The 26,415-nt window shown below is 39.2% G+C and overlaps 1 protein-coding gene across 1 annotated transcript in view; it reads left to right on the forward strand.

Annotated features, from left to right (window-relative positions):
* Positions 1-25,738, forward strand: part of LOC150082447 (hemocyte protein-glutamine gamma-glutamyltransferase-like) — a 32,103-nt gene extending 6,365 nt beyond the window's left edge. The window contains exons 2-14 of the mRNA XM_090377508.1: positions 2,088-2,291; positions 4,475-4,753; positions 4,845-4,963; positions 15,125-15,232; positions 16,222-16,402; positions 17,092-17,230; positions 18,536-18,639; positions 18,839-19,007; positions 19,717-19,814; positions 19,990-20,289; positions 20,384-20,544; positions 20,630-20,766; positions 25,396-25,738. Of these exons, the coding sequence (XP_090233634.1) occupies positions 2,088-2,291; positions 4,475-4,753; positions 4,845-4,963; positions 15,125-15,232; positions 16,222-16,402; positions 17,092-17,230; positions 18,536-18,639; positions 18,839-19,007; positions 19,717-19,814; positions 19,990-20,289; positions 20,384-20,544; positions 20,630-20,766; positions 25,396-25,537 (2,141 nt within the window). The 3' untranslated portion in view covers positions 25,538-25,738. The remainder of the gene's footprint in view (positions 1-2,087; positions 2,292-4,474; positions 4,754-4,844; positions 4,964-15,124; positions 15,233-16,221; positions 16,403-17,091; positions 17,231-18,535; positions 18,640-18,838; positions 19,008-19,716; positions 19,815-19,989; positions 20,290-20,383; positions 20,545-20,629; positions 20,767-25,395) is intronic.
* Positions 25,739-26,415: the final 677 nt, after the last annotated feature.

A 26,415-nucleotide genomic window follows, 5' to 3' on the forward strand; every position in this document is an offset into this window, starting at 1 on the left:
TTCCTCAAACCATTCCTGCACAATAAGTGCCAGATGGCTCGGCGCATTGTCATCTTGGAAGGCACCATCCCCATTCGGGAAAAAGTGTAGCATAGCGGGGTGTACACAGTCAGCATGCAGTTGACGATAGCGGATACCACTGATACGTTGTTCCACATGCACCATGGGTCCAAGCTCTTGCCAGTGAAACATGCCCCACACCATACAACCGCCTCCACCGGCCTGCACTTTTGATACCATGCATGATGGATGAAGAGCCTCATGTTGTTGACGCGAAATCCGTACACGACCATCCAAGTGTGGAGTAAATAACGCGACTCATCCGACCAGCACACCTTCTTCTAGTCTTCCAACATCCAACTTGCATGCTCTTTGTACCAGGCGAGTCTTTTACGCCGATGAACTTTGGTTAGAGAGGATGCTGTAGGGGTCGTCTGCTGGTATAGCCCATACGCGCGATCGTGCGACACATGGCCATGCCAGATATTGTTCCGGGTTGGCCCATGTTGTATTGGGTAGTGAACTCTTCAACAGTGCTGCGCCTGTTCGCCTGTACGAGTCGTCCGACCCAGCGCTCGCATCTAACATCAACCTTTCGCTGACCTTTGCAGTTTTGCCGTCGGGTCGTTGTTTGACCATTTTGACGCCAGTCCTGGTACACTTTAAATACGGCGGCTCTCGAACACCGCGCCATTTCAACCATTTAGGAAATCAAGGCACCAGCTCGTCGAGCTCCTACACTCTGTCCTTTATCAAAGTCCGATAAATCCTTCCTTTTGCCCATCACGCTCGGAATTTTACTACCTCCTGAACCACTGACACCTTATCTATGCTACGTAGGTCAGCTAACTCCGCACTCTCGCAATTTACGTGGTCAACGGATCGCATTCAGTTTTTATAGGGGTGGTCATAATTCAGTGATCACTCAGTGTATATCGTGAACGTTCTGTTTTAATAAAATATAAAAAATTATCCACAATGCAACACTTTACAAATCACAACACATAAAAACATATAATGAACTTCGATTAACATCTAGTTAATGATGCATATTACTTAATAACATTAATTAATTTCTACAGGAATATCATTGAAGATATCCCAGATGACTCGTGTTAGCTTCTAGTAACACAGTTCCCTTTAATTTAAGTGGAACTCGACAAAGGGGAAGACGTTGGCCACGTTGCTGGCTTTGTGTCCTCTGCATTTTTGCTCTTGCATTGCCTTTCAGGATCAATTTACAGGTAGTTGTGTAGGACAATTCTATTAGTTGAAAAAATGAAGGAAATTAAGGCAGAATTTTTGATTTTGCAGGGTGGTACTGTGTTGCTGGTAGTCGCAGTATGGTGACCTCTTCTTACTGGTTGTGGCGACATATTCTATCTTTGAAGAAACAGGCGCAATCTTCTCCACCCACTTCTTCATATATTTTCGCTGTGATACTATGTATACATGGTTGGAGCCTGGCACAGTACGTATAAGCACCGTCTTCCACTGTATATTAGAAATCTAATATACAGAGAAAGTCTCATTTAACTGAAATAACCCCTTATTATATTATTACTGCAGGCCCTTATAAACCACAGCACTGTTGTTGTTGTTGTAGTAAGGTTCTAGGAGCATTGGCAATGAAAGCCATATTGCTCCGTGTACATTGTCTGTAAATTGCGTTTGTTTTGTGGTCGATTTTCTGGTTGCAGGACGAAAAACCAAGTTTCCGGGAGAAAAAAAAACATACTGCCCTTGCACGAGACCTACTAACTCAGCCACGTTGTGAAAAAGCCTATAAAAATTCCCTCCTCATCGACGGGACTCAAACACAGGTTTTTTCCACCTGGAGTGGGGAGGATGGCGATTCTACCAACTGTGCTACCCACGAGGGCACCACTCTACTGTTATGCCCTTATGTAATAGATACAAATGTCCCAAAAACAAAGCTTTCATTACCACCAAAATATTGACACTGGATCAAAATTGATGAGACCATTGGATTCAGCACAAAAATATACACAAGAAGCAGTTAAATATAAACATAATTATTTTGTTATGTAGTATTATTTAAAAAAATTTACTATTTCTCTTTGTAGCTGGAGATCGAGGCATTGAAGTGCAAACGATAGAACTTTATCCTCGGGAAAATGCCAAGGAACACCACACGTACATGTATGATCTGGTGGAAGGACCTGATCCCGCCATGGTTCTTCGGAGAGGTCAACCGTTTTACGTAGGTATCCGTTTCAAGAGGAACTACAATCCCGAGAAGGACAGAGTGAAACTGCAATTCACGTTTGGTGAGTTCAACCCCCAATTTCTCTTAACTTTTATAACGCGTGTTTTCCTTATTTCATTTTACCTCTATCTATTAAATACAAACAGGGTCTGCATTTTAAACAAAATCCTCACAAGTTTATGTTGGTAGCTGGAAGAAGAAGAAGGAAGAAAAAGAAAAACAATGAATATCAGCAAATCGAATGTTGTTCGGTAATCAAATTTTTGACCAAAGATGGCAGAAACGCTAAAGACTATCCTAATTATCTTTCTTGAAGTGTGTCCTCTAGATCTGAACACAATCTTCTAAATATTCTTTTTACATCGAATGAATAACAGCACCGCTGGATAAATGTAATAAAGCATAGTTTTGATCACTTGCAATTCCAATCAATGCAATCAACTGGAATTTGCATAATGTACACCCTTCTAGCCGGACCAGGCTGTTCCAAGGGTGCCCACTGATGTGGAAATAAAATGATAATAGTATAGCAATAGTTATTCCATTTTGTGCATCGATTAAATTTCGAAATAGTTGAACATAACTTAGTAAAAAAACTATAGATGGTTTCGAAATACTCGAAACCGAAAGGCTTCCTACCTTTTCAAAAACAACTTCTGGCCCTCGTAGCACGTTATCAGGGAAAGTCCAGAAAGTCTCTGTAACTCTCTGAATCAATCTAAATGATTAACCTATTGTTTCTCTTTTAGACTGATTCAGGAAGTTACAGAGAGACTTTGTGGACTTTCCCTGATACCGTGCTACCCACGGTCAGTGACATATTGTTCCCAACAAGTCTGAACGAGAAATCTGGTGATTTGAACAGATACCAATCAGTGTCTATTGAGGTCAACAAATTTCTTCTTGTACATCCGTACAATGTCAACATTTTTGCCCCCCCATAGATGAGATTCTTTTTTTGTTATATTCTCTTTCAAGTTTTGTTGAATCTCCAACGCTGTTAATATCTCCTTGAGCGTCAAGTTTCATCTTTGGGAACAAGAGGAATGGCAGGAAACAAGATTCGAATTTAAGAACAACAAAGGTTGTTTTTAACATGTCATATGCTTCTAAATGTTTTTCGAAACAGACAGCAAACAGGGGCAACTCCACCATAGAATACGATTAATTCTTATATTTAGTTGTTTTGTCTCAAGATTACTTAATAAACAAAAAAAAAAGTGGATTTTCTTTTCTGTCCAAATTTTATTTTGTCACTATTGACGTTTAACTAAGGTATAATTCATATAAAAATTTCTTAATAACAAGATGCTCACCTGTAAAGCCCATCTGGCTTTTTCCTGATTGTCTTGGAGATAATGAGTGATGATTTCATAAGTTTTGTTTTTATTCAAAAGAAACATCTTACTTTTTACTTGTATGTTGTTAGGGTGAAAGAAGAGAATGGAATTAACTTTCTTAAAAGAGAAATTTTCATTCCGTATTGTATTTCTGTTTGATATTAAACTGAAACATTCTAAATACAAATGTTAACAAACATTAAATTTAGCTCCCAAGTCTTTGCTTGCGAGTTATCTGGAAACAACATTCCTCACTGAAGTTGCTACACGCGTCCCATCTATCTCTAGAGGGAATGACATCTTGAGGTTGAGTGATTTAAGAATCTTTTTTTGTTGTACCCGTGTCTCTGATAAAGAAATGTGATATTAGGAGTTTCCAAAGTAGAAAAGATATTCTTGTTTACCGTCAGGAACACTTGGAACGAAATTATCACCAAGGTTAAGGAGGTTAATTGAGACACCTTCTTCTCCGCACTCTTTAGATGAAAATACGTTGCTTGAATACAGCATTTGTCCCCTCTCTCCTCTCATCCTAAGTAGCCACGTGAGAGCTCTTTGCAAGAAGTGTAAACGACCTAGCATTGCTTGCCAACGCTGGAAATAGGTCTGGAAATAGGCCGAAAAATTCTTAACACATTGTCTGAATGGCTACTGGTCACTGTACTCGAAACACTTTGTTAAATGGATCAACTTCAAGTACTTGTTGATGAATTACAATTGTCTACTTATTTACCCATTTAAAAGTATTTATTTAATGCTAAATATTGATGAAAAACAAATAAGACAGCTGGGTTATATTTCTGTAATCTCTTAACCAAAGTTCACAAGAATATATCTATACCATCAATTATTTACTTCAATTTGCATCTCTGACTTTTGTTTTAATTGTTCTTTTATTTTTCAGGGCCGGAACCTCACTCGATTAGCAAGGGAACGATGGTCATACTTCCTATCAATACAGAGCAGTCCTTCACCAAAGACAAACACCTATGGGACGTGCGCACACACCATCTGAGTGGAGCGATTGCCACAGTTCATATCCAGGTTCCAGCTGGAGCAGCTGTGGGTGTCTGGAAGATGCAAATTAATTCTTATTCGCCGGATTCCCCAGCAAATGCTGCACCAACTGATATAAGAAAATGTGATGACAATATTTACGTGCTCTTCAATCCGTGGTGCAAAGGTCAGTTTGGTGTTTGAAATTGAAATTATTTTGAGAGTTCGTTTTCTTAATTTAGACGTTTTTTAGATCATTTTATGCATCTGTGTTTCAGAGGATCTTGTATACATGGAAAATGAAGACTGGAGGCGAGAATACGTACTGAACGATGTGGGCAAGATCTTTTATGGCACAAAACGCCAACCGAAGGGTCGTCGGTGGATCTATGGACAGGTGAGACTAAATTTTCTTCATTTTAAAAGTTTCATCCAGGAAGGATTTGTTTATTATTATTGTTAAATCTAATATGCATTACAGGCATGCGCCTCAACTTGAAAATAAATTTAAAAGTGAATTTTACAATATACAATAATAGGATATGTACACTGATGATAGAGTTCTATCAGGAAATTAGTCCAGTACAGGGCGAGGAAAAGAATACAAAATATTCATGGCGCTTCTTTAATCCTATATTATGAAAAACATCACAAGAAACATCACATATAAACAAGCCATCAACCAGATATTCGGGTCCTGATAGCCCTGTGAAACAGTTTCCTGTCCAGAGAAAAATCTAAGTTATAATTGTTAATTAATGCCATAGTTGTTTTAAAGAAGATCTTGGTTAGTTTTAATCTCGTCTATTGATATGAAAGGTAATCTTGTCATGTAGTTGGCATGGAAGTGCTCTCGTGGATAGCATAGTTGGTATACTCGGCCTTCCTTTCCACTCCGGGTGGAAAAGACCTGAGCTCGAGTCCCATCGATGACGTGAGGGATTTTTATGGACCTTTTTCACAACGTGACTAAATTAGTCGGTCTCAGGAGAGGGTAGCATGTTTTTTTTTCACTTGGAAACTCAGCAGCTTAAGATCCATGATCAAAAATTGCACAAATTTGGATATAAAACATCGGTAGTAGAATGTGGGATAGCGTCTCCCATATTGGAGACGCAATCCTACAGTTGATTTATGGAAGCACGGAGAACTGAGGATCTTTGTATCAATGTGTTTCTCATTTCCTTAACTTCAAGAACTCTGGGAACAGGAATGCATTGATGGAGTATTGATTTTTCTAAAAACTTACTCTTCTTTATCCTGCAAAAGTAAATGAATAGCACCATTTTAAGCAACCTAACTCAATCAACAAAATAATTGGTTGCAGCCTGAAGGTTATTTGCATCAATTCGACTATTAATCGGTGAATAAAGTTTTACATCACCGTATACATTAATATTTTGATATCGATTTTTTTTTTGTTTTTGGCTTCTACATTTTATTTTACATTATATTTCTTCTTGTACATAAGCTTCCCCATCCCACCCACCGTTTTATAACTTCAATTCAGTATAGCGAAGTGGACCTTAGAGTATTTCTAGAGCAAATATGAGCCTTTTGTTAAAGAAATTGCAGAAGTATACAATATACACTCTGCTGCCACTTTATTAGTACACCTACCTAGTAGAGTGTTGAACATCCTTTATCTTTCAAAACAGCCAGAATTCGTCAAGACATGTATTGAACAATGTGCTGAAAACGCTGTGCAGGAATGGAGTATCATTCAGACATGGTACTCCACGCAGTTCCTTGAGATTCGACGGAAGTGTAGGCCTGCAGCAAACAGCCCTTTCCAGCTCATCCCAAAGATGTTCAATAGGATTGAGATCCGAGGAACTGAGCGGGTCATTGCAGCAAAGAAAAGTCATCGTCATGTTCCTGGAACCATTCCATAGTGATTCGGACTTTGTGCACCGGCACATTATCCTGCTGGAAGTAACCATCTGACTGAGGATGAACTGTCAACATGAACGGATGCACTTGGCCAGCAACGATTTTTAGGTACGATGTGGCATTCAAACGTGAATCTATGGGTATCAATGGACCCAACGTGTGCCAAGAAAACATTCCCCACACCATAACACTGCCCCCACCACCTTGCACAGTAGTCGTCAGACATGACAGGTCCATAGATTCATGTCGTTTTTGCCAAATTCTGAGCCTTCCATCAATATGATGCAGCAGAAACTTCGACTCGTCAGACCAAGCAATTGTTTTCCAATCCTCGATAGTTCAGTGCTGGTGTTGCTGTGCCCACAGGAGATGTGCTCTCTTCTTCTTCATTGATAACAAAAGGTAGGCGATGTGGCCGTCGGCTGTTGTAGCCCATTCGCGACTAGTGGTCCGTTGCGATATTTTGTTCTGCGCACCAAGGTTGAATTCAGACGTGATATGCGACATTGTGGCCGGTCTGTTTGCTTGCATAATTCTAGGCATCCTCCTCTGACCTCTCTCATCAACAAGCGATTTTCTTCCACAGGAGTGCCGTTGAGAGGATGTTTTCTGTTCGTTGCACCTTTCTCGATACACCCTTGAAAATGTGGTGCATTAAAAGTTCAGGAGAACTGCCGTTTTAGAGATGTTTTGTCCAGCACGTCTTGCACCTACTACCATGCCACGTTCGAAGTCCGTTAGATCACCCCTTTTCCCCATTCTTGCTACGGTTTGTACGCTTAACTGAAACTAGAAAGGTTGTTCTGCTGTATTTATATCCACAACTGTGGTCATGTCACTTGCAACGTTGTGGGATAAACCATTTGTGTGCCCAGCAGGGGTTTACCTAATAATTAGGGTTTACCTAATAAAGTGGCAGCACAGTCTAGTAAATATACAATATTGTGCGCGAAACAGAACGCTACAATTTAAAAAAAAAAGAAAAAAGCATGGTCTATTGTGCTGTAATGTCAGCTACGATCAACGATTACACTGAAATTGCAAACACTTCTAGTCGCTATCAGGACTAAAAATCAGGACTAGATTGTGCCTGAAACCGACTAACACAGCCACGGAGTGAAAAAAAGCCCATAAAAGTTCCTGGCGTCATCGATGGTATTGGAACCCGGGCCTCTTCCACCCAGTGTTGGGAAGACGATGAAGATACTACTGTGCAGACTACCGACACCACTGCAGTCTTTTTGTCTTTGTTTTTTGACAGTTCACTTCTGAAACAAACAGTATACAGGTTGACCTCCAACTGCTATAGTCCCGCTGAGCGGTCCTATCTCTGCAAAGACTGAATGTTTCTATGGAACATTCGGAGTCTTAGGTGACAGCACAACTGATTTATGCCTCCAGTGCAGGCCATCAATCAACTGCGATGACTTTTGACGATAGTTTGCTTGAACAATCCGTTCCAAACGTCGCATATCTCGGTCCATCATCCTAGATTTGCAGTTATTATTATCTCTTTCTTCTCCTAATAGGCTTTCCCATCCCGCGATGGGTACTGAGAAAAGGTGCGTGGGATGATTGTTATGTTCGGTTACTATTATTGGTCGAGGAACTCTCTAACTATCGTAGAGATGTTCAGGATCGCGACTTTTTGGAGTATTAGTATTAGTATTAGTAACGGCCGCATGGTGCAAGAAAGCCCACGGCTTATGCTGCACCAGCCAAAAAAAAAAAAAAAAAAAATCCGAACAAAACAATGATAAAAACAAAAAAAAAATAATAATAAATAAATAACTAAATAATAATAATTAATAAATAAAAAAATAAAATAAAAAGGAAATTAAACCTATCATCCTATGTGCTTCCCTTACCCGAAAGTACTATCCAGATGACCTTTGAATTTCCCCAAACTGTCGGCCTCTACCACCCATGAAGGCAACTTATTCCAGTAATTTATAACTCGCTGGCTAAAATAGAACTTCCTGCAATCCAATCTAAACATTTCCCCCCGTAACTTGAATTTATGTCCCCTAGTTCTAGCATCATTTATAATCTTGAAAATTTTGTCCTCATTCATTTTACTGATGCCTCTCAGAGCCTTAAACACCTCAATCAAATCTCCTCTAAGGTGTCTAGTTTCCAAACTCTGCAACCCACATATTCGAAGTCTTTCTTCATAAGGACGCCCTTTTGCCGATCTCACCAGGCGAGTTACCCTTCTTTGCACCCTTTCAAGAAGCTCGATGTCTTTCTTCAGGTGCGGTCTCCATACTTGAACACAGTATTCCAAGTGTGGTCTAACATAAGCCTTATATAATGGGATTATCACGTCCCTATCTCTACTTGCAAAAGTTCGATAGATCATCGATAGGACACCATGGGCCTTCCTTGCAACCTGTTTACAATGCTCAGAGAATTTCATGTCTGACCGTATCGTAACACCCAAGTCCCTTTCCTCCAGTACTGGCTTTAGTTGAACTCCACCAAGTGAATAAGTTTTTTTGGGATTACTGTTTCCCAGGTGTAATACCTTACACTTTGTTGGATTAAAGCACAGCTGCCATTTTTCTGACCATTCCTGAAGTCTATCTAGGTCTCTCTGAAGAAGCTCAGCTTGACAGTGATCATTAACTACTCTCCCAATTTTAACATCATCTGCAAATTTAGACATCACGCCCTCTATCCCTTCATCAATGTCGTTTATGAAAATTAAAAACAACAGTGGTCCTAATACTGATCCTTGGGGAACCGCACTTCTTACATCAACCCAATCTGAGGAATAGCCATTTATCACAACCCTCTGCCTCCTGCCCTGAAGCCATCCTTCTATCCATCTAAGGATTTTCCCAGTGATTCCAACCTGTTCCAGCTTATAAAGCAACCGCTCATGTGGGACTGAGTCAAAAGCTTTGCTGAAATCTAAATAAACAATGTCGAAATTATTCCCTAAATCCAGCTCGTGAGTGACCCTTTCGAAATAGCGAACCAGATTTGTTAAACATGATTTTCCCTTTACGAAACCATGCTGAGTATCCTTGAGAATTTCAATTCGATCCAAATGATCCTGAATTCCACCCTTGATCATTGCCTCCATGATTTTCCCTACTACTGAAGTCAGACTGACAGGTCGATAATTTCCAACTTCACTTTTAGAGCCACCCTTATGTATGGGAGATACATTTGCACTTTTCCAATCCAAGGGAATCTCCCCAGAGTCTAATGATGCTCGCATAATTAGCCTCAATGGTTCAATGCACTCGCTTGCTGCCTCTCTTAAGATTATAGGGTATATTCCATCAACTCCAGGAGCCTTACTGGTCTGTAGGCTCGAAAGTTTTTTCATTAAATAATCTTGCGAAATTTCAATATCATTAATTACATATTTTTTAACTTCGCTCCCACAATTTCCCTTTGCCACAAAAGGCTTTTCATTTGTAAATATCGATGCAAAATAACTGTTGAGTTCATCTGCAACGGCAGCTGGTGTATTTATTACTATCCCCTTTCCCTTACATAAAGGACCGATCTGGTTTGTCCTGCTCTTCTTGGCATTTATATATGTGAAGAATTCTTTATCCCCCCTCTTTGCTCTGTTTGCTAGTGATTTCTCATAAACTGCCTTTGCCTGTCGAACCTTTTCTGTGGCTCTATTACACATCACCTTGTAGCTGTTATAGGCTTCAGTACTTTTTATTGTTCTGTAACCTTTCCATGCCACCTTTTTCTGCTCAAGTAATGCGGCAACTTCACTAGTCATCCAACTTGGAACCCTCCTCGTGGAGTATTTTTTTAATGGTATATACGCATTCAAGGCATCTGTGATTAATGTTTTAAAAGCGTACCACAGTTCAATTGTATTCATTCTCTGCGCGATATCTACCCAGTTAATAGAGGCCATGTAGTACCTTAAGGCATCGTAATTTCCTTTTCTGAAATTAAAACCCATTCCTTTGCCTTTTACTTCTGCTACCTCTCTCGTCATCATCCACCGTAGAACTCCGTGATCACTTCCTGCTACTGGTTCCTCTACTGTCAGCCCTGTTATGTCATCTGATTCATGTGTGATGATGAGGTCTAGGATATTCTTTTCTCTAGTACTTTCCCTGACATGTTGATACAAATAACAGTCATCTAGTTGATTTAAAAATTTTGTTCCCCATGTCGAGTTTCCTTCCCATTTACTCCAATCAATTAGAGGCAAATTGAAATCACCCATAATAAGGCATTGACGCTTACTTGCCCATTCCATTTGCATGTAGAGGCTTTTGTCATAATCTTCACAATCACCTGGTCTGTAGATTACTCCTACTCGCATTATACCTTTGTTTCCAACTATCTCACACCATACAGACTCTATACTAGCATGTGAGACGTCTGAATCCGGGAAAGCTATCGTCGCACTCAGGCTGCTTCTGATAAGAAGCATTACCCCACCACCCCTTCTATCTAACCTATCCTTCCTAAATACATTATACAAGCCGTACTGAAACTCATCATCCCCAATTTCCGGGTGGCACCACGTCTCTGTAAGCCCTATTATGTCCGCGTTACTTGTTTTAACCAGCAGTTCGAATTCGCTCATTTTATTGACGACACTTCTAACGTTACTGTATAAACAATGAAGATTTACTGTTCTTGTATATTTAACAACCCTAACACAACCCTTGAAGTTTTTTAGGCTCTCTTCCCTGGCATTAGCTACCCGCCCACGTGAAACGTTTGTGCCCCCAGAACATCTAGATAATACGTCCAGTTGGGGTAACAGGTAAGAACTCTTGAGGTATGTGCAAGAGTTACTTTGACCAATATTATCAGATAAACGCGTGTCAGTATTACCCACATCCCCCCTAACTAGCAGTTTCCCTGAACCTTTAAGGTATCCTCAATAATACTGGCAAAAACTTTTGCACCACCTTTGTTTAAGTGTATCCCGTCTCTACAAAACAAATTCCTTCTACCTACAAGTGTGGGCCATGCTGATAGAAATTTACCCCCTAAAGCCTTGCAGATTCCTTCAAGTCTTGAGTTAATCCACAAGGCTCTTAATATATAATCCCTCCTATCGTGTCTGGGCAGAATTGCAGACACATAGACATTATGGCCTAGCTCGCGACATTTCCTCAGCATGGTCCTGTATTTTTCCAACAAATCGTCAGATCGTGTACGTTTAATATCGTTTGTCCCCACATGAATAATAATATTTTCTTTACCCCCTTTAAAATCTGACAGTCTGTTGGTGACATCATCAATAGTTGCTCCCGGCAGACATACCCTGGTTCTCCTCCACCTATCTTTATTACAAAAAATATTCCCCGTTTCCCTGACAATGGAGTCTCCTAATAATACAATGTCCTTTTTAACCAGAGTAGTTTGCACTTGGTTTTTCTGTTTTGAGGCTCGAATCGGGTGTGCATCACTTGGTAGATTGCTGGAGTTTTGAGTCCCTGACGAGCTCCCAGATGCATTATTTTCGAGGGCAAGCACTCGTTTTTTCAGGGACTCAAATTGTTCCCTCAGTGCACCAAATTGTAATTTAAGATCGGTGCACTCCTTACATCGATCACAAAGAAAAGAATCCCCAGGTGAGGTAGGATTAGTCACCAGGTCGACCTTGGAAAACATTCCACAGGTTCCACAATGGATTAAATCATGACTCACCCGTAAATCGCCATCTGCTATTTCCGTGTGACTCACGATACCCTGTGACGTGTTTAAGGCAGATCTCGTAACAACCATTATAAAATTAAATAAATATCAATGAAAGTAGCTTTAAAAAATTATATCTATAATATTATTAAAATCAAACAGTTACAGGAAAACCTATAACAAAATAATCCAACAATATCTAAATAAATCAAATATTTAAAAGCACTATCCAAAAGTAAACCACTTAACTGAGGAGCCCTGTCTAAGCACGTCCGCTCACCTCGAATGCCAACCTCGAAAAAAGTATGTATAACACTTGTATATGTTTTCATTAGTTTCAGATATCTGTATACTTTCTGCTGGTAAAATTTATTAAAATAAATGGCCAGATTATTTATGGCCATTGATTTCCGTATCGTATTTCCAGGAAATGCGTCTTAGACCGTTGAGGTTGTTAAAATTGTTTCTGAGCAAGAGCTTGGTTTCATCTTCTTATTATTATTATCTGATTAGCTTCATCCAGTAATTTGGGGAGTTTTAATCAGATCTATGATATCAGGGGCGTCGTGGCGTTCTGTGATTAGTCTGGCTAGCGCAAGTAGGTTGGCTGCCACAACCTACTGTTTCTATGGGGTGACTTCAAAACTGATGTAGAGTTTTGCCCAGAAATTATGTACTGGTTGCCAGACCTTAGGTTAAGCCATTTCAGGAACCAGTATTGAAGACGAAGGAACTTGTTGAAATGTGTTGTAGGGGCAGACATATGGTTTGGGACAGACAGCGGAGGATATTTCTTGTCCAGTTCAACATTACGTATCCCCGTTAGCTCCTGGTGGATTGCCTACATTGAAGAAAACATTTTTGGTTTGGTATTCAGGAGGTGAGCCCGGAATGTCAGCCCCTCATCCCATATTCACCCCAGATCTTTGTGCATTTTGACTTTTTGAATGGGTGACCCTTTAATGTTGATATTGATATCATTGCTAAACTTCTTTCAGGAATGACATTTGAGCTGTCTTTCCTTGGTTTACCTCTACTCCGATTGAGGCCAGATGTTGTTAAAGTTAATGGATTTTTTATTTGCTTGCGGAGAAGTGTAAAAACCTGATTTTGGTCAAAAGAGGTGAGGTAAAGTTTCAGGTCATCAGCGTATGACTGGAAGTCAGTTTGGAATACTAGGAAGGGCACTACTTCTGTTGGTGTCGCTTTTTCCTTTATTTCTCTATTTTTAGAATACTAACCTACACAAATAACAGCTATCTTGCAACACCAGACAAAAGAAACTGCTTTTTTTGCACCGTAACGTCTGCTAGACGGAAACCGATGAACACCTCATCTGAAGCTGGTGAGATACGCTGTGTTTCTCATGACGGGTAGTTCAGTTGGTACTCGTATAATCAACATCCTCCTCCGTCCCGGTGGACAAAAAAAAAAAAAAAAAAAAAGCTGAGTTCGAATCTCGTCAATGACACTAGGAATTTTTATAGGATTTTTTCACAATGTGCTAAGTTAGTAGATCTCAGCCAGGAGGGCGGCATGGCTTTTATACATGTATCACAAACTCAGATTTTTCGTCCAGCAAACCCGACCGAAGACTGCACACAATATACTGACGCCACATACCCTTATTTTCTTTGGAGCTTAAGACACAACCCCCCCCCCCCCACTGGATCGTTATTTGGGTATCTTGCATACATAACATACTACACTGGTGTGCAAAATTTAAGGACCAGTCAGGTTTTTACCTGTAGCTTCTTATAGGAGTGGCCTGGATAACCTCGCGAGGTACAGAAATGACGAAGGAAACAACACCGACATAACAACGGAAACAATTTTATTAAAAAATAGCAACACAGCACTAGCTGCCATAATTCAGATGCATCACTGCTAAAGATGGAACAAAGGGAAGAGGTGGTCCTCAGTAGGAGATATGGCCACCCGTAATGTCGATGCAGACTTTGCACCGCCTGTCCATACTTAGAACAATGTTGTTGATAAGTTCTTGCGTTAACATCGTCCATTCCTCTGTCAGAGCCATCTTCAACTGGTGAACATTTTCTGATGGGCGTGGACGTGCCGCTAGGCGTCTGCCCAGAGCGTCCCATATGTGTTCGATGGGATTTAGATCGATGGAACGGGCAGGCCAATCCATACGAACAATTTTAACGCTGTATTAATGTTAAATTTGATACTTAATAATATCACAAATTAAATGCAAGCATTATTACGAAAGGGTGCATAAATTTAGCCAGAAGTGAGTCCTCTCTTATTGAATTTTTTAATTTAAGCTATATAAAAAATATTTTATCAATTAATTTATTTATTTCAAGAATTTGTTAATTCAATGCGTCCAGAGGGCGCTAAAATACGAATCATTAGCCTGTTGCACATTCGTAGTTCATAAATAATATTTGTCCTAAATGTTTTATCGAGTCAATTATGCGATACGCGATGATCTTAATTATATAATGCACAATTGAGTAAATATTTACTCAAATTGTGCATTATATGATGTAAATATTTGATCAAAATACCTAGAATTGCAACTTATAAATTAATTAAAAATAAGCTTGCGTTGTAGAGTTTTATTTTCGTATTTATATTTTGTACTGAATAATTGTAGTCTATTATTTATTCCATTATTTTTTATGAATATAAAACTGAACGCTTGTGACCCTGCGTTGAATGTCACAAGCTAAAAAAAAAAAATAAATAATTAAATATAAAACATGGCTATTCGTACTTACTACAACTTTCTTTTGTGAATTTTTTATACATCACTGAAAACGAGTGTAGGAAGTGGCGCCATCTATTATTCAAATATTATTCACATAAAGAAACCTGACGCTTCTATCAGTTATTACTGTTTGAAGAAAATAAATTTAAATTAAAAGAAGCAGATTAACACAAATTTGGATTTTTTTTTTAATTTAATTTTCTCGGTAATTGCTGTGTTTAATCAGTGTTATCTTCCAGTAATTTTTTTTCTGAAAATAAAATAAATTCTAGTTTTACTTTCTAGTTCACGGATAGCGTCTTACCTGCATCTATGTTTCTTCTGGAGAACATGGGACTTGATAGCACTGGAAGGGCCAACCCGATTACTGTGGTTAGAGGCATATCAAAGTTGGTAAGTATAGCAGTCAGCTTTCGTTTGTTAGCACTTAATTCTAATGAAGCCCCAATCTCAGTTCACCTTTGTTGGATTCCGTGGAGAAGACAGATATTCCTTTTTTAGAGTTTCAATAGTCTATCTTTATCTAAGCCTCCTCCACAGACCGAGTGGTCAATTATTGTTCCGGCATGCATATTCAGCCAGTCTGTGGAGGCCTGGAAAGGTAAACATGGACTATTGAAACTCTAAGTACCACAAATACCTTATAACTGTATAAAGTATTTGTGGTATTTAGAACATGGATATCATATATCCATGTTCTAAATACCACAAAACATACATGATATCTTTAGACAAAACAAGAGCTTCTATTGTGTCATTTAATGTTTTGTGCTGAAATATTTTGCTTTTATGTCTTCAATCTTCGCGGAATACCCTCAACCAGCTTTTTATAAATGTCAGGTGATATGTTCCTCCACTCAGCCTTTAACGCAGCCACTAGTTCGGCCTTGTTCTTTGGGCCATCTCGACGTACAATCCAATACATCCCAAAGATGCTCGATAGGGTTCAGATCAATACTCTGGGCTAGCCAATCCAACTTTTCCACACACGTCCTCAAACCACTCTGTTAAACCCCGAGCAGTATGGTATGGCACGTTGTCTTGCTCATACAGGAATGGGCCTTCCCCGTTCATGGTATTGCACGGCATTCATGGTTTTATCGATAACGACTAATGGGCCCAAGCCAAACCACGAAAGGAGCCCATACCATGACACTACCTCCACTAGCCATCACTGGTAGAGTGCAAACATCGACTCCTCTGTTCATAGGACTGTTTTCAACTGCTCTACAGTCCACGATTCGCGCTCTTTACACCATGTTAATCGGCGTCCAGCATATGTTGAGGTGATTAATTCTGTTGAACTGTTGTGGTAATTCTGTTGAACGTGTTATCTTGGCATCTTTTTATTGGCATCCCTCATAAGTTTTATCAATTTTCAGGTCAACAGTATGGATGATAATGGCGTTCTGGTTGGTAATTGGTCCGGTGAATATGAAGACGGTGTTGCTCCCTGGATGTGGACTGGAAGTGCTGCAATACTGGAAAAGTATCTGTTAGGAGAAGGAATGGAACCTGTGAAATATGGACAGTGCTGGGTGTTTGCAGGTGTCACAACTACAGGTGAGTACTCCCCTGTCGATAAACGTAATCGAAAATAATACACTGTTTAAAAAAATGCAAGTAGAACAAGTGATTCCAATGTTCATCCATTAAATCGTCAATATGCATGAATAACTTCACGTAGATTCAGGGGCGCCCGGGTGACAACTGAAATCTGGGACCCCCTTTTAAAATTTTCTTCATATATAGGTTTCAGGTTTTCAGGCGCCCCTTGAACGTTGGCGTCTGGGTGCAGTGTACCCCTTACACCCTCGGGACGGCCCGCCCCTGAGTAGAATATCAAAAATTCATAGTAACCGTAAGGATTTAATAATATTTCTATAGTTATTCTGAAAAAGTATTTTATAAAATATGGCAATTTTAAAACATGATATATTTTTAATTTAATACTTTCATGAAAATAGGGACAATTTATGAAATTGGCTTGAAATTTAGCCAGGACTGAATAAAAATTAAAATGTTAATTTATTTAAGTTTATTTATATCAGAGACGTGCAAACTTTTGCAGAGAGGGACCAAAACATAAACTTGGGGGTGACGGACGGTATGGGTTCTCATGGACAGTGAGTTCTGGCTTCAAATATAGTGCCTATAATTAATTTTTCAAAATAAGATTTAATTTCTGTTAATCAGCATTTAATAATTAACTAAAAAAATCAAACAATAATCGATTATTATTTTATTTTTAGTGTGTCGTGCCTTGGGACTTCCTTGCCGAACTGTCACCAATTTTGTCTCTGCTCACGACACCGATCGAAGTTTGACTATAGACAAATACTTCGATGAATCGAATGAAGAACTCGATGAGATGACTGGAGATTCCATCTGGTGAGTAAACAATAAATTACAAATTTTGTTATTATAATGTAAAACTTTTCCTTGTTATTTTGAATGAAAGAATGTCATATTTACGAAAATATTTTCAAACGGGAAGAAATGAACCAAATAATTTTGTTCAATTAATTTTGTTCAATAATTTGTCCAAATATTTTTGTTCAAAGGAAATATTGATACATGGTTAGGTATTTCATCAGGGGGGCTACACCTGACCATGTATCAGGAACTGCGTTTCTATACTTGTCTATAACAGTGGAAGAGAAGAGAAATAAAGCATAAAAGAATAAAATTACAAGGGATAAAGCAGAAGGTTCTCTAGTAAATTTTAAAGCGAAATTTGAAAACAACAAACAGTAATAACAAATGGAGAAATAGCAGTTCTTGAATCGCAAAATAGCGCCATGAAAAAGAAGAATTTTAGATAGAAAAAGCTTAAATAAAATAATTTTATTCTCAGAATGGTTTCGGTTGAAACGTTATTTTTTTTTGAAAAGGGGGCTTTATTAAGTAGTGAAAATTTTACCTTTTGAATCATCCTACTTCGACAACAACAGATCGAAGCCTGTTCCAACATTCAACCACCCACTGGCTAAAGCAAATTTCTGAACATTTTTCCCGCAACCACCCTTCCTCAACTTCAATTAATGCCCCCTCGTGTGTAGTCTCAGCAGGTGGAAGAATACCATTAATATTCAGTTTACTCAATCTAGTCAAGGCTTTAAACGCCTCACTCAGATCTCTCCGCGGGTGCCTGGTCTCGAGACGCTGCAATTTGCAGAACTGAAGCCTTTTAGGTAAGGGTACCTAGAAGGGGTACCTTTTGTTCCTTTCACCAGTCTAGTTGTTCTTCTCTGCACCCACTCCAGCAAATCTACTTCCTAAAGTGAGGCCTCCAGATCTGCATGCAGTACTCAAGATGCGGCTCAACCATGACTATACAATGGAATAATTACCTCCTTTTCCCTCCCTAATAGTGATGTTTCTATTTATTGTTGTATTGACAAAACCCCATGAGCTGTCCTGCCTAGCAGCATGTCTGCACTGCTCAGAGAATTTCATGTCTGACTGCACAATTACCCCAAATTCTTTTTCATTTTCCACTAACCTGAGTGTAGTACCACACATTTGATAAGTTACTCTTATCAAATACCTTGAAATAGTGGGACAGTGAACAATTAATTTATGATAATAATAACCAGTTATGATTTGAACAAGCGATTCTTTCCAAATTTTGGATAATGACACAATATAATATTGATAATGATGCAATGATAATTGATTATTGGTTAATTACAGGAACTTTCATGTGTGGAATGATTGTTGGATGGCTAGACCTGATCTTCCTAAGGGATACGGAGGGTGGCAAGCAGTCGACGCAACTCCTCAAGAAACTAGTGGTGGTAAGAAAGTGATATTAACTGCAATAGTCTGACTCTTTTTCTCTTTTTTTGTCTTTTATCTTTTTCTTTCTCTCTCTCTCTCTTTTCTCGCTCTTATTTCCTTGTGAAGAAAAAGATAAACTTCCCTTCTCTCTTCCTCCCCAATCTTGCCCAAAAAACGCACGTGCTCGTGACCCACCATGTTTTATTTTCATTGCAGAAGTGTTTCAGATGGGTCCCGCATCTCTGGAGGCCATTCGTCGTGGGGAAATCGGACATCAATACGATTGTCCCTTTGTGTTTGCCGAAGTGAATGCTGACATCGTGCATTGGAAAGTCGACGACAGTGTTGAGGGTGGTCTGGTGAAGTTGAAGAGTGAGAAATACAGGTAATAGACACTGCTAAGGTAATTCTTCTTCGTTCAATTTTCAATGTACCCATGCAGATTGTACTATCAGGTCCTTTTAAGGCCTCAGTGGCTAGCACTAAATAAATTTTAGTGTAAATATTTTAGTAGCATCCATTCGAAGTTTATTTTTTCCACCAATCTTCATTGGATTATTAAAATTTTCTTTAGCTTCACTACTTACCATTTGATAAAGTTATTTTTTAATACAAGCGTTGTTCAAAAAGTAGTAGTAACGCAGCTGTTATAAGGAACTTTATTTTGCTCGAAATGGAGCCATTATTTGGCTATCATTTCAGTTCTGCTGTTAAGGTCAAACCTAGGTTTTTATCCAGTGCAATTATGCTCTGAATCTTGCTTGAAACCAGCTCAGAACACCTTCACGCATTTACATCTCTCTCTCTCTCTCTCTCTCTCTTTATTCATTGGAACAACTTTCCCATTCAATTAAACTGTTGCTGTACAATTGTCCTCTTTTCTTTTATAGTAGCCTGTATATCATGATTTCTGCTCACGAGCACACTACTTTTTCAGCAGCCCTCTTATTAAACTTATCTGTTGTGTTATCGCAAAATACGAGGATTTCTCGACCTTCAAACCATTTAAAAAGATTTCTCATTTCATTTTGTTTAATTTTATTGTTTTAAATTATGTGACCAACTGAATAGTTTTCTTATTTTGTAATCTCCAGTGTTGGCCCCTTTATCCTAACTAAGCGGGCGGGGATGGATGATGACGATGGAGACAGGGATGCTGAAAATATCGTCTCCGAATATAAGAACCAAGAAGGTGAGTTGGCTGGTCATACTGTTAGAACCTAAATATCATCATATTCAAACTAAACTCCACTGTATTAAAGTCTTATTAAGGGTAAAGGAAAATGTGTGCTGAAATGCTTTGTTTCTCATGCAATGGACGGACAAAATTGCATTTGCAATAGGCTGATCGTTGTTGTTTATTGTAGGAACCGTAGAAGAAAGACTCGCTGTATTGAATGCTGCTCGTGTAGGAGGAAATGATACCACTCGCAGCGCTATCTACAACCTTCCAGCACCTGAAGCTGAAGATGTGTTATTCGACTTGCTGGAGATCGACAAGATCATGATCGGACAACCCTTCAACGTAACCGTCAAAGTGCAAAATAAGTCATCGGCCATAAGAAGTATCTCCGCAGTTCTGTCTGCCAGTACTGTCTACTACACTGGAGTATTGGCCCGGAAAGTGAGGAGACAGCGTGGGTCTTTCTCTTTGAAACCAGGACAAGGTAAGATCTATACATGTGCACATTGATATGAGAGAGAAAGAGATAATTATCAAACTGTAAAATGGGAATGATTGTGTTGTATATTTCTGTGCAGTGGAGGAGTTGGCCATCAGGGTGACTGCAGATGATTATTATGACAAGCTAGTCGACTATTCCATGATGAAGATCTACGCTATAGCTACGGTTCAAGAAACACAACAGACTTGGGCAGAAGAAGATGACTTTGCAGTGGAGAAACCCACTTTACGGTTGGAGGTAAGCGTCATTTCTAGTTTGGTGGAAGTCTTGAGTTCATTGTGATCCATGAAGTGAGTTAATAATAATTCGCCTTTTTTTACAGGCACCACCTTCTCTTCGTGTAGGACAAATGTTCGAATTAGGCATCTACTTCACCAACCCCCTGCAAAGAACATTAAAGGGCTGCTTGTTCGTTACTGAGGGACCAGGGCTGACCGAACCACGAAGGACAAATTTCAGGTGAGCTACGATCGCAAAATTTAAAATATAATGTAAAGGTTTGGTATTGGCATTCCACAACTTCATATTTCCCCTAAGTTTAGCCAAAGATTAAAATTGTGAACTGTGTCCCAAAAGTCCCTTCTTAGATTTAGCACCTCCCTGTTCATTATATTGCATTTTGCAAAAGTGAACCAACATCCAATTTCCTATTCACTCGCCATAAAATTCTCCATTACTTCTGAAGAGTTGTGATCTTGCCAAAGTTTCTCAATAGTCGATTTGCCTATTAGTTGGACAACCAGCTAGTTTTTTGGAGAAAAACATGCCATCCTCGCCTGGGACCGACTAACTCAGCCGCGTTGCGAAAAAGGTCCATAAATTCCTCAAATCGAAAGGACTAGAACTCAGGTTTTTTCCACCGGTGATGGGAGGACAGCGAGCTTACCAACTGTGCTACCCACGAAGGAGTCGGAGATTGTCTTAGTGACTTCACCTTTCATTCCCAAAGTCCGCTTCTTGGCCAACTCTCCCACTTTCACGAAAAGTAAGGCATTTCTGTGTAACTAAGTTGTGGCCGAGTAGTAGACCAACAATTTTAAAATTCCCAAACCAAGCCAACCATGATCCTTGTACTATTTTTTTTTTTTTTCCAAAAGAAAGCTTAATGTGTTTGAAGTTTTCTTTTAAGTGTGATGAATGAGCTACAGGAGCGGATGCATATCTGTTTCCATTTATGAAAAAGAACTGCTTTGAGGCTTTGCTTCAGTGAGTTAATAAGCAACCTCCATTCTGCTGGCTCGTATGTGTGTGTGTGTGTGTGTTATAACTGCATTGAGATATAAGTTTAGGGTTATTTTTGTATTGATATTGAATCGAAATCATGACTCAGATCAGAGCAGCAAAGCAAAAGGCTAAAGCTAATGTAATGGGAGTGCTGTGGCTCAGGGAAGAACTGAGGGAGGAGGTTTCCCTTGGATCAGAGCCTTTTGAAATGTACTGCTTGATTGATGTTTGTGGAGCGTCAGGAACGGGTCATGATATTGCCAAGGGGATTGTGTTTGTGTGTGTGTGTGTGCGCGATGTAAGGAGCGTGACGAAATCAGGCGCCAACTCACCATTGTTATGGGCCTATATGAGAGTTTGAAGGACAGGGGGGATGCCCTCGAAGGATTTAAATTGAGGGGCACATCAAGCTCTCTGCTGCCCACATCAACGCCAGAGCTTGCATTTGAACGTCATGCAACACAGCGGCAACCCCCAAAGCAGAATGCGCTGGTCTCACAGGAACTAGTAGTTGTTGGTAACTCTATTGTCAGGGAAACGGGGAACATGCTTTGTAAAAAGGATAGGTGGAACAGGACCAGGGTATGTCTGCCAGGGGCAAAGGTTGATGACGTTGTAGAGCGGATATCATCTTTTAAGGGCACAAAAGGTGATATAGTTGTACACGTTGGCACTAATGATATTAAGAGTAGGAGACCGACAGAACTACTTAACAAGTACAGGTCACTGTTGAAAAAAAGCCGTGAATTAGGATTGAATTTGAAAGTGTCTGCAATTCTGCCCAGACACGATAGAAGGGAGTATATGATAAGAGCCTTGTCGATCAAGTCGGCCTTTGAGAGATTGTGCAAGGCTCATGGTGTAGAATTTTTCTCAGCCTGGTCTATGCTTGTTAACAACAAAGACTGTTTTTACAGGGATGGGATACACTTAAATAGAAAGGGTAAAAGAATATTTGCTGATGCTATCGAGGCAGTGTTAGGTGGTCGGAAAACTGCATGCTTGGGAGGGGGGGTACACGGACTAATAGATTAACAGTAGTCGCTGGCAGAGGTGAAAGTGATTCTTGTACTGCTTCTATTGGAATGAGCAGCAGCCTGGAAAACAAGGTGTGGGGGATTTCAGACGCCAATGCTAGGAGTTTGGTAAATAAATTTGATGAATTTGAGGTATTGCTCAAAACATCAAAGGCAGATATTGTTGAGATATCAGAGACGTGGTGTCACACAGATATAAGGGATGCAGAACTGCAATTTGGGGAGTACAACGTCTACAGAAAGGATAGACAGGATAGGAAGGGAGGAGGGGTTATGTTATTAGTTAAGAAACACATAAAATCCAATGAAGTACAGCCAGTCGACATGGCTGGACAGTGCAGTGTCGAGTCAGTTTGGTGTGACATAAGCACTAGGAAAGCAAAATCGAGAGTAGGAGTGTGTTATACGCCTAATGACTCTAATGAGTATAATGAACAACTGTACAGAGAAATAGTGCGCTAGTAAATCAGAGTGCCTTATAATGGGGAATTTTAATTTCCCAGAGATTGAATGGAATTTTTGGGTTGATCACTTGCACACTAGCAAGGCTTTTGTGAATTTATTGGCTGATTGTTTTCTGCAGCAGCATGTTTGGGAGGCAACAAGAGGGAGTAATACTCTTGATTTGATTATCAGCAGTGATTCTTCATGCATTAAGAACCTGCAGATAAATGAACCACTAGGTGGCAGTGATCACAGTGTGCTGAAGTGGGATTTACTCAAAGAGGTAACTACCATCAGGGGTGAAGGGAAGGGTTATTGCTTTCGTAAAGGCGACTACGATGGACTGAGACAGTATTTAAATTCTATGCTGTGGGACCAACTGATGATGTTACCAACAGGAAATTCAAAATGGGAAGCATTCAAAGAATTAATCTTGGAAGCTACTAGGCTTTTCATACTAACTAAGAAATATTGTTCAAGGTTTAGGCCTAAATGGATGCCAGCTCAACTAATTAGACATGTGGCAGAGAAGAAAAATGCATGGGATGCATATAAATTAACAGGTGAAAGTCTACGATAGATGGTCTGTAACCAAGTCACAAAGCAGGTTAGGCAGGCAGATTATGAGAAATCTTTAGCAAAGGATGCAAAGAAAAACAGATTTGTTTTTCTGATGCAAAGAAAAAAACAGATGCAAAGATGAATCAGATTTGTCCAATTGATATCGATGGTTATCCTGCTCAGGTAGCTAACAAACTAAATGAGTATTTTGCATCTACATTCACACGTGAGGAGTTATTCAGGGAGGGGAATGCCAGAGGTAAATTAAACTCTGGCAGTGAGGTAGATGATTTTGTAATAACTGAGGGCAAAGTGTAGGAGAAATTGTTAAAGATATACATAAGAAAGGCACCTGGGGTGGATGGGATCTATCCAGTTATATTAAAGGAGGAAGCAAAGGAAGTAAGCAAATCCTTAGCCATAATTATGAGAGCTTCTTTGGGCTCAGGGGAGGTACCCATGACTGGAGATGTGCAAACGTGACCCCAATTCACAGAGGATCAATGGACGACACAAGTAATTACAGGCCTGTTAGTTTAACTTCTGTTCGAGGGAAATTAATGGAGGCACTGGTTAAAGAAGCACTGCAGAATAATCTAGACAAGACTTCAGTTATAGCTTGGACACAGCATGGTTTTTTTAAGGGAAAGTCTTGTCTGACCAATTTGATTACATGCTATGATGTGGTCACAAAGGAACTGGATGCCAAGAATAATTTTCATATGATATATTTGGATCTTAGAAAGGTTTTTGATACTGTTGCACATAGAAGACTGCTGCACAAATTGGAGCAGTGTGGCATTAGGGGCAAATTGCTGCTATGGATAAAGGGATGGTTGAGTGGGAGATGAGAGGGAGTGGTTATCAATGGACACTGCTCATCGTGGACTAATGTTATTAGTGGAGTCCCCCAGGGTTCAGTGTTGGGTCCATTGTTGATTCTGTATTAATGAAATTGATGATGGTATATCAGGCTTAATGCCCAAGTTTCCAAACGAAACGAAGGTCGGCAGGGTTGGTAATGACTCTAATGACAGTACGCTGCTGCAACAGGATCTACAAAAGTTGAGAAGATGAGCTGAGAGCTGGCAACTGATGTTTAACATTGATGTTTAACTGCTTCCCATACTGCATATGGGAAGCAGTAATCCCAGAGTAACTTATCAACTGTGTGGTACTACACTGACAGTGGTAGAGAATGAAAAGGATCTGGGGGCAATTGTGCAGGCAGATATGAAATTTTCTGAGCACTGCAGACGGTCTGCAAGAGTAGCTGTTGGTGTCTTGTCAATGATATACAGGAGGATTTTTAGCAGGGATAAGGATGTGATTATCTCCTTGTATGAGGCAATGGTCAGGCCACACCTTGATTACTGTATAAAGGTCTGGAGGTCTTATTTTAAGAATGATGTAGAGCTGTTGGAACGAGTACTGGAAGGGTAACAAGATTAGCAAATGGAACAAAGGTTTTCACTTACGAAGAAAGGCTTAAGTTTTGCAAATTACAGTGTGTGGAGACTAGGCACCTGCGAGGTGATCTGACTGAGGTGTATAAAGCCTTAAATGGTTTGAACATGCTCAATGCTGATGGGATAAGCTTTAATAAGCTTCTTCCTCTGCTCAAAATAATCGCCCGAGAGAATTTGGAGCGATTGGACGGGTGAAACGAGTAGTTTTTTTTTTTTTGTTTGGCTGATGCTACATAAGCTTGCATTCTTTCATCATGTGCCTATGCTAATATTTAATAATGATGTGATAGGCATTGAAATTCTCTCTTGATTTAAGGAATGGATGATTTACTTATTCATTGTTTTCGTTGCAGGGATATCCGTCCAGGAGAAAGTATTTTGCACACAGAACGTTTGATACCATTGCGTCCTGGTACAAGGAAGCTGTTGGTCAATTTTAGCTCCAGAGAGTTGGTGGAAGTTCTCGGATCAAAACAGATGGAAGTCGCTGCTTAAATACTCCAATCGCTTTCGCAATACAATTGTATTTTTAAAAAAATAAATTTCGCGATATATAACATTTATTTTTAAGTACACCCAGCAATAACTGGCAGCTCTGCGATAACGTTCTTGTTGCCATGAAAACGTCCATACGTGGTAATTTTGTATAGTAATGTGCAGATTTTTATTACGATTAAATGTGTTAAATTTTATAACTTGTAATGCGTTTTTAATTTGTTAATAAACCCTTTAATAAGCTTATGTGGCAAATGTTAAATAGTTTTTAACGAAAATATTCCAAAATTTTTATTTTTCTTTAAAAAGCCTTTGAAACGTTCGTGAATAATAATAATCCTTGTCACAAACAATAACAGAAAAATGCAATTTATTAGCTATAACAAAATAATATTTTATAAGGTATTAAAACATGTTTTATTTTATATAATAAATTGCGTAACTATTGGAATTAAACATTATTATTTCGTGCCATGTTAATGAAAGAAAATCTTTTATTAATAGTCCCAGACAAGTACCTACTGTTTTCTAAACGTGTTATTTGAATGATGACCAATGATATTTTGTTACTATAAACAAAATTAAAATTTCTCACAGAATAAAGTGCCTTCAGGTGTGACCTACTTTGATTCTTCTGTGATTATTTTAAACCAGGTGTTCGTGAAGTCTATTTAAAATGGATAGTAGTTTTTCCTAATCCTGAATGTGCAGAATATACATAATTTAGACCAACAAGAAGTAGTCAAAATGAAACACATTGCTAAAAGAAAGAAAAAAGAAATATCTTATATTAAAATGGTCCTTTATTGGAGCAAACAAAATTATTTGTTCCCAATTTTGAACACCGCAGATTATTGACTTCTTATGATAGGTTTGCC

Source organism: Mastigoproctus giganteus, chromosome 7, assembly GCF_048544385.1.
Source record: "Mastigoproctus giganteus isolate SK-2022 chromosome 7, ASM4854438v1, whole genome shotgun sequence".
Lineage (NCBI taxonomy): Eukaryota > Metazoa > Arthropoda > Arachnida > Uropygi > Thelyphonidae > Mastigoproctus > Mastigoproctus giganteus.